General features: G+C 55.1%; 1 protein-coding gene and 2 long non-coding RNA genes across 9 annotated transcripts; 1 reads left to right on the top strand and 2 right to left on the bottom strand.

Moving 5' to 3' along the window:
- Nucleotides 1-47: 47 nt before the first annotated feature.
- KAT5 (lysine acetyltransferase 5) lies at nucleotides 48-16,185 on the bottom strand. Of its 7 annotated transcripts, none has more exons than XM_074276540.1 (14): nucleotides 15,972-16,185; nucleotides 6,323-6,389; nucleotides 5,623-5,691; nucleotides 5,395-5,531; nucleotides 4,829-5,011; nucleotides 4,638-4,712; nucleotides 4,472-4,546; nucleotides 4,135-4,383; nucleotides 3,873-3,962; nucleotides 3,523-3,663; nucleotides 3,314-3,407; nucleotides 853-1,012; nucleotides 683-764; nucleotides 48-430 (listed from the first exon to the last, which is right to left on the bottom strand). In XM_074276540.1, the coding sequence occupies exons 1-14, from the start codon at nucleotides 16,035-16,037 to the stop codon at nucleotides 296-298; spliced, it is 1,623 nt and encodes a 540-aa protein (XP_074132641.1). In that variant the 5' UTR covers nucleotides 16,038-16,185; the 3' UTR covers nucleotides 48-295. The 7 variants fall into 7 exon arrangements, with proteins under 7 accessions (XP_074132641.1, XP_074132642.1, XP_074132647.1 ...); XM_074276541.1 differs by having other exon boundaries at nucleotides 4,829-4,984; XM_074276546.1 differs by lacking the exon at nucleotides 15,972-16,185 and adding an exon at nucleotides 6,495-6,693.
- LOC141547887 (uncharacterized) lies at nucleotides 6,826-13,456 on the top strand. The gene is made up of 2 exons (XR_012483656.1): nucleotides 6,826-7,531; nucleotides 8,874-13,456. It is a non-coding gene; the product is annotated as an uncharacterized LOC141547887 (long non-coding RNA).
- LOC141547886 (uncharacterized) lies at nucleotides 13,510-15,965 on the bottom strand. Its single transcript, XR_012483655.1, has 2 exons — nucleotides 15,556-15,965; nucleotides 13,510-15,514 (listed from the first exon to the last, which is right to left on the bottom strand). It is a non-coding gene; the product is annotated as an uncharacterized LOC141547886 (long non-coding RNA).
- Nucleotides 16,186-16,288: the final 103 nt, after the last annotated feature.

The following is a 16,288-nucleotide window of genomic DNA, read 5'->3' as shown; positions in this document are numbered from 1 at the left end:
CAGGTTCTGAGTCCCCCTTCCTGGCCCCAAGCAGGAGGGGCCCAGGATCTGTAGAAACACTTTATTGCCCATGAAGCAGGACAGGGGTCCCTCCCACCCCCACCTTACAAAACCACTGTACATGCCCAGCCCCCCTCCCCCCCGACACTATACACAGCTGCCACTCTCTGTACACGGGCCCGCCTGAGGCAGCACAGGCGCAGCCACGGCTCTCTGGCCCGGGCCTGTCAAGGCCCTTCCCGGCCAAGAGGTCCAAGAGGCCCAACGGGCAGGCCTGGCAAGGGCAAGGCCGAGGTCACCACTTTCCCCGTTTACTCCAGTCCTTGGGGGTGAAGTGTAGACACTTGGAGTCGATGCGCAGGAGCCGCTTCAGCATGGCCCGCTCGTGGCCGTCCACAATGTCCTCTGACAGCGTCAGGATGTACTGGCCCTTGAGGGGGAAGGGCAAAGTTAGCCAAAAAGGAAGCCCCCAAGGTCAGGGCGGCTCTGGGGGAGCCCATGAGGTGCCCCCCCAACAAGGTGCAGAAAGGCACTGAAAATGTCCTTTGACCTGGCTGGGTCCCCTCCAGGCCCAGAGGGGCAACTCCCAAGGAAACAGCCACAAAACACTGGGAACTGAGGGGTGTCCCTCCCCAGCGGGGAAGCTGCTGCATCCCAGAGGCCCAAGCAGCTGCCTCCCTACCTTGTAGTAGTTAATGAGGTTCAGGTACTGCAGGGTCGAGATGACATCTTCCTTCTTGATGCTGGTGATCTCGCTGATTTCACTGTGGGGCAGGGGCAGCAGCATCACCGGCCATCCTGGCTCCCCCGTGCCCGCCCCGTGCCCGCCCCGGCCCCTGGGCAAAGGCTCACTTGATGGTGATCTGGGGCCGCTCCCCGCTCTCTGACTTGAGTCCCATGAGGATCTCCAGGATGGTCTGTGACCAGTAGCTCCGGTAGGACAGGAGGCCGAGGTCCGAGAGCGGCTTCTCGGGCGTGCCTGTCTTCCCTTCCACCTTGGACAGCTCATAGCCTGCCAGGAAGTCGGAGACACAGGGTCAGAGGACAAGAGCCCCTGGCCCTGGGTGGGGGGGCGTCCGGCCAGTGTCTGTCAGACTGCTGGGAGAGACACCTGGTGCTCAAAGGCTTAAGTGAACCCCCTCCTTTTGAAGAGATCCCAGTTCCTTTAGGGCTGCACCCCGGGGGGCCTGTGGGACCCCCTTCACTCATCAGTGCCAGATCCTGGCCCGCTTCCCAGGGCACCTCCTTAAAGGTGCCGAGCCAAAACTGCCGGCCAAGGCCCAGTGCCGGCCCCTCCTGGCTTGGAGGTCCCCTGCTAAGGGACCCCATTTTCCATATTGGAACAAGTCTAACTCGGCCTTTTCTCAAACCATCTGAGCCAATCTGTCTCCTGCCCCTTCCCTGTGCAACTGCTGGCTCTGCTTTCTGAGGTCCCCCACTCCCACCTAACTCGCCCCCAAACACTGGGAGATGCCACTTCTCTAGGAGTTGCTCAGTGGCCCGAGGGGCCAGAGGAACAGTGGCTGGGAGTCCTCGGGTGTCCCCTTCCCCAGCTTCTCCCTCTCCTCTCTGATCCTCTGCCGGGGCCCTCTTCTGCTCCAACTCGGGGCCGTCTCAGTGCTGAGGAGCCTTTCTGGCCACGGCGGCTCTGACCGCTGACCCTCAGCACTCGTCCCGTTTGAGGCGGCCGCCCGGCTCCCTCCTGCCCCTCGCCTGTCGAGGTCTCCCTCTCTCAAACACGCTCTTCTCCTCTGACAAAGCTCTCAGCCCGGGGTGGCTGCGACAACTGCTGGGGCTCGGCCCACCTCCGGCCTCTGCCCGCTGCAGTCCGGCCTCCAGGGCCTTCAAAGCCCTCTGTAATGTGCTCCTCTCCCACCTCAACCGACACACACTGGCCTCCTGCTGTTCCATCTCAGACTGCCCCCCCCCCCAGCCCACAGAGGTTCTCCCCCCTCTAACGCCATCTAGCCCAGGAAGCCTTTCCTCTCTTCCCATTTATCCTGCCTGGAGCTCCTTGCAGACGCGTGGGTACAGAGCTTTACACGCTGGGTCCCTGTTAGAAGGGTCGCTCCTGGGGGGGGCAGGGCCCACCTTTACCTCTTGGTACCACCAGTGCTTAACACAGGGCCTGGCATACAGGAGGTGCTTAATAAATGCTGAGGCACCACTTGAGTATCGAGTCCCATTTTCTCTGTTCGAGCCATGCTCCCTCGATAGCTCCTGGGGGGCAGGCCCGCCTCCCTGCCCTGCCATCCTCCGTGCCTCTGGTACCCAGCACACAGTAGGCATCCAGAAAACGTCTATGGAGGGAAGCAATGCCTTAAGGAGCACCAGTGGGCCTCAAGGCCGGGCCTTTGCCTCCCACCTTGTACCACAGACCAGCAGGTGGGGCCCTGCACCCCTGGGTCCAATGCCTTCAGGGGCCAACAACAGCTTCTCCCCCACAGGCTGGCAGGGCACAAGATTCGTGCATGTGCCCGTACACATGCACCCGTGCCCACGCACATGCGTGTAGCGTGCAGCAGCATGCACACAGGTACATGCAGGGGAGCTTTCTCTGCTTTCCCATGACATGGTCCAAGCCCTTCTCAGTGGGTTAAGTCCTGGGGGCCGGGGCGCCAGAGGCTGCCCCACCTCGCCATGGAGCCCGGGAGGGATCTCAGACCCTGCCCCAGCCTTTCTGAGGCCTGAAGCCCTGGGTCCCTGCTGAGAGTCGTCTGCTGACATCTGGCCCTTTTTGGACCCTAAGTGACCTCCGGGCTCAATGCAGGCCGTCCGCCTCTATCTAAGACCCTGGCCAGCACCGAGCCATATCCAGATCCTAGGGACCCCCGGCAGACCGAGGCCTTGGCCGTTCTGGGGACTGGCCCTCGGGCCGTCTACACCACATCCTGTCTACGGGAAGGGCAGGAGGGGCTTTGCCAAAATCTGCATAAGCACCCCCAATAGGAAAGCACCATTGGCTGGGCAAAACTGATGTCTCTGCTGAAACTGCCACGTCTCTGTTCATAGACCATCTCCCTGATGATCATCGAGGATCCGTCCTGGGAATCTGAGCACACTAGCCAGGGCAGAGACCTTGCCCCTGCGGCCGCATGAAGCTGGGACATCGGCGCCAGCCCACGCCTGTCCCCCTCTCCTCTGGACTCCTGGGAGGGAGGTCAATCCCAAAGATCCTTGTCCTCGGCAGAGAAGCCTGGCCGCTCCCCCAGCTGCAGCTCTCGGCGCGGGCTCCGTGCCCCCCGGCACAGCAGACGCCTGACCGGGCCACAGCTGGCCCGGGCAGCCCCCTCCCCCGCCCCGCTGCACTCACTGAACTCGATGAGCAGCTTGCCATAGCCGCGGCGCTGGTACGGGGGGAGGGTGAGGATGCAGGCCACGTTGTAATCCTCCGTAGATTCTTTCTCCTAAAGGACACAGAGTGAGCCTGTGAGTCTGAGGAGACAAGGATGGGGCTGGGGGAGGGGAGGACAATGGGCCTAAGAGGGGGGAGCGCAGCCAGAGGACACCCCCAGGACTGACCTTGGAGAAGTAGCCGACGATGTGGAAGCCCTTGCAGTCGTACTCGGTCATGACGTAGAAGAGGAAGGGGTCGGTGTCGTAGTACAGGGTCTTGTGGTCCAGGAAACACTTGGCCAGAAGGCAGAGGTTCTGGGAGTAACTCTGGAGGGAGAGGGGGCAAGCAGCCTCAGTGCCAGGCCCATGCCAGGCCCCGGGGCTTTGGGCACACCCCCAGAGCGAGGGGCCTGCTCTGGACCTTCTTTTCAAAGTCATGTCACAGCTCTGGGAACCTGCTCCTACAGAATTCCCATGCCGGGCTTGGGGGGTGGAGCTGGCTCAGGGGAACCCCACCGCCCTCCATCCCCCCTCACCTTGTTCTTGCGCCCGTCAATCTCAAAGAAGGAGATGGTGCCCTTTCGGTAAATCTCGTTGCCCGGGGGGTGTCTCAGGTCACATTTGGTCTGAGGAATGGAGACCAGGAAAGGGGGTGTGAGGGCGGGGGGAAAGTGGCGGGAGCTTGTCTCTGCGGGGCCTCTGGACAATTCCTGACACCCCCCCCCCGTGCACGGCCCCCTCTCTGCTCCTTTCTGTCCTTCTGGATTTTGGGGTGCCGCGGGAGGGGCGAGGACCCACCAGGTGGCGCTGCAGACACTTGAGGCTCTTGCCATACTTGAGGCAGAATTCACAGAGGTAGAGCACGGGCAGGGTGGTCAGCTCCTGGGGGTACGGGGAGAAGTACCAAGGCTTGAGGCGGTGGCGGCCCAGCTCGATGCACTCGATGTTCTTCATGCGGGTGACGATGTCGTCGTGGCTCCGGTCGGACACCAAGCTGCCGGTCATGCGGGGGGCCGACGGGATCCCGTCCGAGCTGTCCTGGGAGTCCTAGGAGTGGCCGTGGGGGGGACGGGGCGGTGAGCGCCACGGCCCGCCCCGAGACCGGCCACCCCCCCCCCCACCTCCCCAGACCCACCTCATCGGTGCCTAGGCAGTTGGACTTCCTCTTCCGTCCCGGCTGGGCGGCCAGGGCCCTCCGGGCCGAGCCATTCTGCGGACACAGGAGGGGGAGGGTCGGGGTGAGCCGCGGGGCTCCGGGGGCGCGAGGACCCGGCGGCGGCGGAGGGGAGCCGAGCACCCACCTGGGGAAAGACGGAGGCTGGCGCGGTCTCGCTGGGCACGGGAGTCGCCGGTGAAACCACTTCCACTTTTCGTTTCTGCAGAGAGAGACCGAGAAAGGTGGGTCAAAGGGGCAGGGGACCTGGGTCCTGGAGGGAACGGTGGGGACGAGGGAGCTGGGCTCCGGAGCTCCAGGTGAAGAATCCGAGGGTACCGTGGAACGGTGGTTGGGCTGCAGGCAGGAGCTGGAGGAGAGGGGCTGGTCAGGCTCGCCGCCGGGGATGGCCTCTCGCTCCTTGGGTAGGTTGAAGCGGAGCGTGATCTGCACTGGGATCGGCAGTGTCTTCCCACTGGCCTGGGCCGAAGCCGGCTGTAGAGATAGGTCCAGGGTCTTCCTCTGGGGGAGGGGGAAGGGAGCGAGGGGGAGGGGAGGAGGGGGCCCCCATCAGCCAGGTGGGTTCCCCCCCCCACCCCTTCCCCCTGGGCTGGCTTCCCGCCCCAACTTCGTGGGGTTCGGTGACTGAATTTCGACATCTAAGATTCAGTAGCACCACCTCCTCCCTCGGACCCGACCTTGATCTCTACAAACCCTGTCCGAGCTGCGGCCTTTAGGGCAGGGCTGCCTCGGGCCCTTCTCATCCTCCTCATCCTCAGCCTGCGGCCCGGGAGCCCCGGGACCACGGTGGTGACGCGCGACAGGGACAAGCGAGGCGGGGGAGGGGCCTGACCATCCTGGCGGGAACTGTCTCCGGCTCGCGAGTGGCCGCCGCTTCTACTCACCACCTCCCGCTCAGGGGAGCCCGGTCTGGACCCAGGGAGCCCATTTTTTGTGGGGGTCTTGGCCTCTTTCTTAGGAAACTGGATCTTCTTTAGGTCCAGTCTGTCATGGGTCACCCACTCATCCAGGCGCTTGTTGACTGCAGACAAGGGGAGAAGTAGATTTGCTGGGTGCCCCCAGGTCTCCTCCTCTCACCTCCCTGACCCCGGGGCCACCCCCTCCCCACTCACAGTCGATGTAGTGAACATAGAAGAGCTTCCGGCCGCTGATGTCCTTCACGCTCAGGATCTCCGCCAAAGCTGCAAGAGAGGAGGGGGCTGACACTGGGACCTTGGGTAAGGGGGGGGAACCTGGCCTCCTCCATCTCCAGTCCCTCCCTGGGAGGCCCAGACCACCCCCTCTTCTTCCTGCGGTGGGCCACGGCCTCTGCCCTTGAATTAACCTTGGACTGCCCTTGAGGGGGTCTGAGGCCTCTGGCCCCGCCCCCTCCTCAGGCCCCACCCCTTGCATCCTAAAGGTTCTTAGCCCTGCCCCCTCCCCTCCTAGGCATCCATTGGTGACCCATCTCACCTCTTCCAAGGGAGTGGGGTGGGGCTAGGGGTGGGGTCGTCAGGCCTGTGGCCACTCCCCACCAAGCCCCAACAAGGAGGCCTCGGGCTCTACCCTTGAATTTGCCGCGCCCCTTTTCATTATCCGCCCCCCCCCTCCTAGGTCTCTGGGCCTCCAGTCAAGCCCCCTCCCCAACCACACAGACCACGTCCCCTCCCCCAGCCTCAGCCAGCTCTGGACCCCTTCCCTCTCAGGTAGGTTTAGGCCCCGCCCCTTAAGGAACCACGCCTATTGGGTTTCCAAGCCCCGCCCTCCCTGCGGGGCTCCATCGCCAGGCCCCGCCCCCGTGGCGCCCGTTGGCTCCGCCCCCCCGTCACTCACGCCACTCATCCTCGTTGTCCTGATTGCGCCGCAGCACGGGCAGGCGGCAGCCCTCGATGACCTCGCCCTGAGGAAGATACCGCGGTCAATGGGGGAGGCCGGGGGAGTCGCCGCCGTCCTGCGGATGCCTCCGCCCCGCCTCGCCCCGCCCCGCGCCGGGCCCCGGACTCACCACCTCCGCCATCTTCCCTCCCTCCCTCAGGAGCCGCTTCCGGCCCCGTGGGGTGACGTCACGTCCGGCGTACCGGCACCTCCCCGGTGCCAGCTCTAGGAGTGTAGGAGTGAAGAGGCCTCCGGGCGGAGGGGAAGGAGTCCGCGACCAAGGACGCGGCACGGGCGGCGAGGCCGGCTCACTTCCAGGAGCGCTCGGCCTCCAGGAGGTCAGGCAGCGTAGGGACAAGCTCGGGGCCCCAGGCCGTTTCCGGGGCGGGGCGAGACCTCGAGCCTCGCCCTCTGGTTGGAAGAGAGCGGGGTCCTTCAAGTGACGTCGTTCGAGCGCGTCGGGATCACGTGGCTTCTAGCGACCACGTGATGCGGTTGTTGTTGTTCAGAAGGGGCCTGGAGATTCCCTGCTCGAAACTCGGAGCCCCGCCCTACAGAGCGCCGCCCCTGTTCTATCAATTGTGCTCCATGCTCAAATCCTGCCTCTGAGGAGTGCAGGTTTTGTGGCCTTGGACAAGTCGCTCGCCAGCCTGGGCTTCAGTTTCCCTACCTGTAAAACGTGGGGGATGGATCGGTACGGGTGCCGCGGAGGCCCACTGCCGCCTCTGCAGGCAGAGGACTTGGGAAGAGTCGAGTTCGAATGCTGCCTGTGTGGCTCTGGGCAAATCCCTCCACCTGTGACTGCCTCCTGCCCTTTGTGTAAAACGGGGCTTGGAAATGGGGCCCCCCAGCAACGGATGTCGAGAAGGGCTCGTGCAGTGCTTGGCAAGTTCCAGGCGTGGCCTGGGGCCGCGGCCTACACTGGGCTCCTATGGCCCCTCGGCAGGGCGCTTGGCGTGCCCACCATCCCCCCCCCCAGCCCCCACTCTCTGCCCGGCGTCCCACGGCCGTGTTTTCCCCGGCAAACGGCGCTGGTTATTGGATTGATTTTAGTTTTCCAAAACTGATAGTGGCAGAGACCGATCCATGCAGGATGCCCATGGCCACCACCAAGAATGAACGGCCGGTTTATCTATGGCAGGAGCTCCACCCTGGAAGTCCTGCAAGGTAAACACAAGCGTTTCCACCCAGCAAACGTCCCAGTGAATGTTCAAGGCCCCAGTTATCAATTTGACATTTGAAACAAAACAAGGAAATGGATCGGGAGTCCCTTAGGAGCAGGAAGTGTCTCAGCAGATGCTTTTGGGAGGGTTCTGGTGCGTGTGGAAGGTTCGGGCTAGCTTTCTGTCTGTCAGACCCAGAGCCCTCCTCAGTGCAGCAGGCGGGAGAGCCAGCCCGAGGCTGCTCCAAGATAGAATGTCTGTCTTCCGGCCTTCTTAGCCCTTATATACCTTGCTCATTATGCTATTAATTAGGATAAGGTTTAGATTTAGGGAACCAACATGAGATTAGGGTTTCTGATGGTCAGGGAGTTAAATAAGGTCTAGTGACAGATTTGGGGTTCACAGAAGCAAATGGAGAAGTGTGGCTTCCCTGCAACCCCTTGGGATTCAGCACAAGGGTAGGGAATTTTGGGGGAAACCCCTTCTGGTGGAACAGAGGTTCTCTGTAAAAGAATCTACAGACCCGAAAACCTAGAGTGATAAAAGGGTTTATTATGGGGATTGGAAGTAAGGCTAGAAATCCTGACAGAGAGGGGGAATAGATGAGGGTAAAGCGAGGATAACACTGGAAAAGAATATCATTCCAGCGGGCAGGTTTGCTTGGCAGAGCATGGCTTGTTTGGAGCCCCTGCAAAGAGAGGGCTTTAGTTTGGCTCTTTTATAATGGGAGCTGTAGCTGAAGGGAACTCATGGGTGGAGTCCCAAGTTGGCTCCTGGATGGGTTTCAGCTTGAGCTGGAATTTGAATTGAATTCAACGAGTTTCAGGACTGAGCCAACCCCACCCAGATAACAAAGATGGAACTGTTTGTCCCTCAGGGCGGGGTCCCTCACTGAGACACAGCTGAAGGAGATTTTCTCCTTTTAGGATTTTTAGAGTTTCGGGGTCCCCTCCTCAATTACATCGTTAAGGCATACCGATTTTGTGTGAACTTAGAGAACCATTGCATGGCCATACTAAGTATGTCTGTGAACTAGAGAACCATCATCTCATCAGTTCCACCGAGTTAACACCTTGTTTCCAGTATACTTCTGAGTTCTGGCCCTCTTCAGATGTGAGAAATAAATCCTGCAGAGACTCAGAGCTTCCATGAGACCAGAGCCAATTCCCATCCCATCTGGGGTCTCGGCTTTTTGAGGGAGTTCTCAGGCCATTTTCTGACCTCTCCCAGTCTCTGACATTCTGTATTCTAAACTAGCTCTCAGTCCTGACATCTCTCCCCCTTCCATACCGAAATGCTGTGTTCAATGCTCTTAGAACCCTCACCGTTCTTACGTTCTCAACCAGGCATCCACCACAGTGGAGACGTCATACTCACCCACGTGGGTCCTTCCCTCGATGGAACATCAGATCCCCGAAGACAAAGAATTTATGTTGTTTGTCTTTCATCTCCAATGCCCCCAAGATGCCAGGAGCAGAGCTGATTGACTGACTTGGAGATGCCCTCCATCTCTGTTCTGCGCCCAATTCTTGATGCCGGGTTTTATGTTTTCAGGCCTCTCCAAATTTTAACATTCTCTATTCGGTTTTCTGCTGTCCAGCAAGATTTGCCAAGCCCAGAGGAAGTGATCATGCTCTCCCCTTTCATCCCCATCCTTCTGCTATTTCTGGCAACCTTCAAGTCTCAACCAAAACCTCACCTTCGGCAAGAATCGTTTCCTGGGTCCTTTAAATCCAGTGCCTGCCATCTGTGGGATACCTTCCATTATTTACAGTCTGCTATTTGTACAAAGCTGTTTATATTTTGTCTCTGCAATCAGACTGGGAGTTCCTCGAGCACAGGGACTTTCTTTGTACTCCCAGCACTTACCACAATGTCTGACAATTGCAGATTAGTAAATGCTTGACAGACTCCCAGTAATCACATTCTGTAGCCTGTCTTTTAAAGACCCTGACTGACATGACATCTTTGTCCTCTGTGTTCTAAGGTTCGATTCCACATCTGACAAGCTGTGTTCTGTTTCCTCCCAGGGCTGCTCTTCGATACTGCGTGATGTTCCAAGCCTCATATGATCCTTGACCTCTCCCAAGTCAGACATTCTGTATCTTTCTGGGATCATAGACCTGGAGCCGAAAAGGGGCCTCAGGAATCAGGTAGCCTAACATCTCCTCCCCCTGCTATTTTATTAAGGGGGAAATTGAGGCCTAGGGAGGTTAAGTCTCAGGTCTGAGGCAGAATTTAAATCTATGTCCTTGAAGTTCCCAACTGATGCTTCTTCCACTATAGCAAGCTGCCCCAAGGTCACCCTCAGCTGTGTAACAACACCCTCAGTGTCAGCCAGCTAACAGCATTTACATTCCCTGGTTTGGGTCCTTGCTAGCTTTGCCACTCTTTTCTGTTGGATGCTCTAATGTTCCATCCACTTTGGTAGTTCTATGCTCTAATGACATGCTGTGCTCTAGGGTCTCTCTAAGCTATAACATTCTTTCTTCAAATGTCCTTTATTCCAAGGTACCTTCTGACTTTGTTCTCAGATCCCTCCCATCACATACTATGTCTAGTCTAGGTTCTAATACCCATCCACACTTGAGACAAGTTCCCTTCAGTTTCCTGTAACGTTCTCTTCTCTAAATTATAATGGATCTCTGGGAGCACATCTCTTGGGGAGCTTCTGGGAGCAGCCTTAGTTTCAGTTCAGTTCAATAATCCCAAATGCAGCCAGAAGTTAAAGTCTTTTATTTTCTCCTTCAAGTCTTGTCTCCTTCCTTGGGCCCAGTTGGCTTTCTTAGAGGCCTATCTCTCTCCTTGATTCCCCTAGAGCTCTTGTTGCTAGTCCTTTGTCTCTGCCAGCTTCAACCTCTCATCTTCCCAATGTCTCCATCCAGTGGCAGTGGGAATGACTGACTCCGCCCCTGAGAGTAGGATTGTGGGTTTCCCTGGGCTTGTGAATCTCCCTGAAGTCAATGCTAGTTGTGAACCTCCCAAAGTCCCCTCTTGCCCTGAGAGCTTCCTGCTTATATGCTGCCCATTGAGTATACACCAATCATTTCAGCACTAGGAAGCCATTATTTGTTGTAGAATTAAATCAATGCTAAATAAGACTTAACCATTGTCTCCTAATTCCACTGAATACTTTGTTTCAAGTTCTGGCCCATAACATCTCCTTGTAGGGTCAGATCAATCATACTGATCCATGCTAAATTAGATAATTATTGTCTCTTATCGTTCCAGTGACTTAGCACCTTGTGAGAATCCTGACAGTTTCCGACATTCCATGTTCTCAGAATCATCTCACCTGATGAACAGATTCTGTGTTCTGTGTGCTAATGTCGAATTCAGACATTTGACAATTCAGGTCCTATCCTCTTAGGTCATTTCTAGCTCTGATACTCTTTGTTCTAAGTTCCTTCTCAGTTTTCAGTCAATAAGCATTTATTAAGCACCTGCTATGTGCTAAATGCTGGGGATACAAAGAAACCAAAAGGGCCTTCAAGAAACTCACAATCTAATGGGGTTTCCTCAACAGGCAAACAGCTATATGCAAACAAGCTATATAAGCAGGAAAAAGAGGAAGTAATTAAATAGAAGAAAAGCACTAGAATTAAGAAAGAGAAAGGCTTCCTGTAAAAATGGGCTTTTAGTTAAGAGACATATAGGAATTTCACAGAAATGAGGAGGAACAATGTTCCAGGTATGGGAAGCAGCCAGAAGGAAATGCCTGCAACCCAGAGTTGAACGGGCTTGTTCAGAGCACCAAAAAGGCCAGTGTCACCAGATCAAAGAGTACTAGAAGGGAGCTTGGAACATCAAACCGGAATCTGCTTTTGATCTTGCAGGCAATGGAGAGCCACTGGATTTACTGAGTAGGGAATGACATGGTGAGGATCTGCTTTCTAGGAAAATCCCTTTAGTCACTGAATAGAGGAGAATGGACAGGAGTAGGGAGAGACTAGAGGCAGACAGACCTCTAAGATGCCTCTGATTGTCCAGAAGTTTTTTCCTGACAACCAGCCTAAATCTGCCTCTTTGAAACTGTTTCTTCTCACTTTACCTCCCTTCTAGTTTTCCCTGAACATAGCAACCACATCCCCCAGACTTCTCTTCTGCAGTCTAAATACCCCCAGTTCCTTCAACTGATTCCACCATAGCATCCCTGCAGGCCTTTGACTGTCCTTAACTGTGTGCTCTCCAGCTTATAAATACGCTTCTGATAGTGTAATGCCTGAACTGAGGACAATCCTCTAGGTGACCAGAGCAGAAAACAGAGATGACCACCTCTGTACTCCTGAGAGTCTGACCCCTCTTCATGCAGCCAAGGAAAGCATTGACTTTTTGGTGACCACATCATCCTGAGCTTCCAAAGAGATTGTATTCCAACATGAGGAAAACAACACACAAACAAAACACATACAAGTTAATCTTGAGGAAAGGCCTTAGCTTCCTGCTGGGGGACCAGGAAAAGCCCTGGGTGTTGAAGTTAAGCCTCCAAGAAAATCCAGGGTTTGACTATAGAGAAAACCTCCATTGAAGGATTAAGGATTCTGATCAACTCGAGAAACCGTCACAAGTCCAGTGGGCCAAGGAGAAAATGGGCTCTCCATCACCTGTCAGAAGTGATAACTTTCCCATGGTGCAGAGCAATTTGAGAGCTGGAAATCCAAATGGTTGGATTTGGGTTCTGCCATGGTTAATCGTTCCAAAGATTGTGTTGTTTTTGTCTTGTTTTATTTGGGGCAGCTACTACCCCCAAAAGAACAGAAAGTAAAGAAGATCACTAAAGTAATGTGGAAAATGCACAGAAGGGAATAGAATGAAACTTGGAGGAGCAGGACATTCCGGTAAAATTACGGAGTTTTCAATTTGTAAACCATGGTCATGAATCCATATACAACTTTTTTCTGTCCTACTCTGTATACAGAAATTTTCTCTCTCCATTTCTCTCTCACACACAATAAATTCAGAATTTTAAAAGTCAAAAATGAGGCAGAAGAGCATGGGGTTCAGCAATGATGTGAGCATCCTCCGTGAGGAGGATTAAGAAGACTCAGATGTTGGCTTCCAGTGCCAGGAGAGAAGTCCTTTGCAGAGAAACTAGAGAGGTTGGATGGGGTCAGCTTGGGAAGTGCTTGAAATGCTAAACAGGGGAACAGACACTTGACGTCAGGGCTACAAGGAGCCACTGGGGTTTTCTGAGGAGTGAACCAGGCTTAGTGTCGCTAAGTCCTGGCCCAACCCTGAGAAATCACTAAAACATCTCAGTGCCAGATACGTCACTTAGGATTCCAAGTTGGAGTTTCTACTCCTTGTGAACCCAGAATATTCTTGGCATCAAGCTAATCCAGTAGATGAAGTCCTTGGAGATGTTATTTCTTCTTCCTTTCCGTGAAGAGTCTGAGATCATAAACTTTTCAGGGTCTTGACGGATGAGGTTCTGAAGATAATCCTTGATCTGGTCAAGGCTTTTGTCCTGGTCCTCAAGTGAGCTATATAAATACCAGAGTAGTCCACGGTCCTATCCTGGCCAGGCCTCGTAATTCCTGGGAGGGATGGCCACTGGGAGAACCAAGACTGCAGACTTGACACAGTGCCCTGCAAAGGCCCTGAGCCTCATGGACCCGGTCCTGCTTTTCCTAATCTCTGCCCCTCCAGGGGCTGCCGTTACTCGGCTGCTCTTTGTAACAAGCATGATCCTCTAATTCTGCTAAGGGCTACAAAGTCACTCGGGGAACTTCACCACTATAGGTGTTGTCTCCCAAGCCTGCAATTACCGGACCCTGGAGACCTGTGGAAAGAAACTGTGTTCCTCCTTTCAGGAATTCATCACCCTTGTAAAGACACTAGAAACCCAGGCAGCTGCTGTGGCTTATGTGGCCATCCCATAAACGGTTTCATGTGAAGTCAGTCAGCAAATAAACAATTATTAAGTGCTCATTATGTGCCAGTGGGGTGGCTAAGCAAAGGGCTGAAAGACGCTTCCTGATCTCGAGGAGCTCACATTTAATAGGGGAGACAATAAGCAAACAAGCTATATATAGAGAAAATATACACGGAAGAGGAAGGCATCAGAATTAAGGGGGGGGGGACCAGCCATTGCAATAGTCCAGGTATGAGGTGATGGGGTCTGCCCCAGGGTGGGGCCCTCTTAGAAATGGGGGTGTATTGGAGAGACGGTACAAAAGTAAAATCAGCACCATGTTGGATATGAATGTGGGGGGGGGATATTCAGAATCCCTCTTGGATTTTAAGCCTGAGAGGCTAGGGGGAGGGAAGGTGGGATGGGGGGAGGAAAGATGGGCTCCCATTAACTTTAAGCCCACTGGGAGCCTAAGGTTGGAAGCTGTCATCTGGAAGAGGATCTAACCACAGACAGAACAAGATATCAGGGAGGAGAAGGGGGGGTGATCCCCCCAACTATGGAGAATAGTTTCAAAGGGAGAGTGACCAACAGCATCCATGCTTGCAGAAGTCAAGGAGAATGAGGAGAGGGCAAAGGCCACAAGAGGTCATTAGTAACTAATGGAAGAGCAGTTTCCATTGTAAGAGGAAAAGAAGAAAGTGAAAGGAGTCAGTGGAACTGCCTAGAGCAGCCGTTCTTTTCCAGGAGGGACAGTAGAGACACCTAGTGTAGACGCTTTTTTCCAGGAGGGACAGTAGAGACACCTAGTGTAGATGCTTTTTCCAGGAGGGACAGTAGAGGCACCTAGTGTAGACGCTTTTTCCAGGAGGGACAGTAGAGGCACCTAGTGTAGACGCTTTTTTCAGGAGGGACAGTAGAGACACCTAGTGTAGATGCTTTTTTCAGGAGGGACAGTAGAGACACCTAGTGTAGATGCTTTTTCCAGGAGGGACAGTAGAAGGCACCTAGTGTATACGCTTTTTCCAGGAGGGACAGTAGAGACACCTAGTGTAGATGCTTTTTTCAGGAGGGACAGTAGAGACACCTAGTGTAGATGCTTTTTCCAGGAGGGACAGTAGAGGCACCTAGTGTAGACGCTTTTTCCAGGAGGGATAGTAGAAGGCACCTAGTGTAGATGCTTTTTCCAGGAGGGACAGTAGAGGCACCTAGTGTAGATGCTTTTTCCAGGAGGGACAGTAGAGGCACCTAGTGTAGACGCTTTTTTCAGGAGGGACAGTAGAGACACCTAGTGTAGATGCTTTTTTCAGGAGGGACAGTAGAGACACCTAGTGTAGATGCTTTTTCCAGGAGGGACAGTAGAAGGCACCTAGTGTATACGCTTTTTCCAGGAGGGACAGTAGAGACACCTAGTGTAGATGCTTTTTTCAGGAGGGACAGTAGAGACACCTAGTGTAGATGCTTTTTCCAGGAGGGACAGTAGAGGCACCTAGTGTAGACGCTTTTTCCAGGAGGGATAGTAGAAGGCACCTAGTGTAGATGCTTTTTCCAGGAGGGACAGTAGAGGCACCTAGTGTAGATGCTTTTTTCAGGAGGGACAGTAGAGACACCTAGTGTAGATGCTTTTTCCAGGAGGGACAGTAGAAGGCACCTAGTGTAGATGCTTTTTCCAGGAGGGACAGTAGAGGCACCTAGTGTAGATGCTTTTTCCAGGAGGGACAGTAGAGGCACCTAGTGTAGATGCTTTTTCCAGGAGGGACAATAGAGACACCTAGTGTAGATGCTTTTTCCAGGAGGGACAGTAGAGGCACCTAGTGTAGATGCTTTTTCCAGGAGGGACAATAGAGACACCTAGTGTAGACGCTTTTTCCAGGAGGGACAGTAGAAGGCACCTAGTGTAGATGCTTTTTCCAGGAGGGACAGTAGAGGCACCTAGTGTAGATGCTTTTTCCAGGAGGGACAGTAGAGACACCTAGTGTAGATGCTTTTTCCAGGAGGGACAGTAGAGGCACCTAGTGTAGACGCTTTTTCCAGGAGGGACAGTAGAAGGCACCTAGTGTAGATGCTTTTTCCAGGAGGGACAGTAGAGGCACCTAGTGTAGACGCTTTTTCCAGGAGGGACAGTAGAGACACCTAGTGTAGACGCTTTTTCCAGGAGGGATAGTAGAAGGCACCTAGTGTAGATGCTTTTTCCAGGAGGGACAGTAGAGACACCTAGTGTAGATGCTTTTTCCAGGAGGGACAGTAGAGGCACCTAGTGTAGATGGCTTTTTCCAGGAGGATGGTACAAAGAATAAAGGGACCTGGCTTTGCAATATAAAGCGAAGGTTTCTAAGTCTGAGGCCGGGGCCAGGGCTACACCGGAGGGAATTTCTTCCCGAACTCCAAGGACGCTCAGCGGCGTCCAGCGGGCTCAACATACGAGACCGATACCGCTCCTGCCCCCCGGGTCGACCCCTGCTCTGCTCGTGACCCCAAGCATCCCGGGGGCTCGTCCTTGGACGTCTTCTCCCCCGTTCCGGCGGGAGCAGGGTTGTGCGCACAGTAGGTGTTTTATCAAAGTTTTATAAAGCCGGCCTTCTTTACCCACCTGCTCTGGGGAGTCCTCTAGCCCCTCCTGGAGTGTCCAGGGGCCACGTGCTTCTCGCAGACGCATGACGCAAACACGTACCTGCGTCGCGCTCTCCGCCAATCAGGGCGCGGCCTACCCGCCCCGCCCAACCCGCCTTGGGTGGGAACTAGGTCCTTGACGTCTCGCAGAAGCGATTAGAAGAGCCGAAGGAAAAGATTTAAACTAAAGCCCCGTGAAGCCGGCCGGGGTTCGAAGCCTCCTTGCCCCACCGAGGCCTTGCTCTGCTCGGCGGTGACTTCCCCGCGCCTGCGCACTCAGTCCGCCCCGCCTCCGCA

Source organism: Sminthopsis crassicaudata, chromosome 6, assembly GCF_048593235.1.
Source record: "Sminthopsis crassicaudata isolate SCR6 chromosome 6, ASM4859323v1, whole genome shotgun sequence".
NCBI lineage: Eukaryota > Metazoa > Chordata > Mammalia > Dasyuromorphia > Dasyuridae > Sminthopsis > Sminthopsis crassicaudata.
The sequence above is the reverse complement of the archived record's forward strand: the minus strand, read 5'-3'. Positions and strand labels throughout refer to the sequence as shown.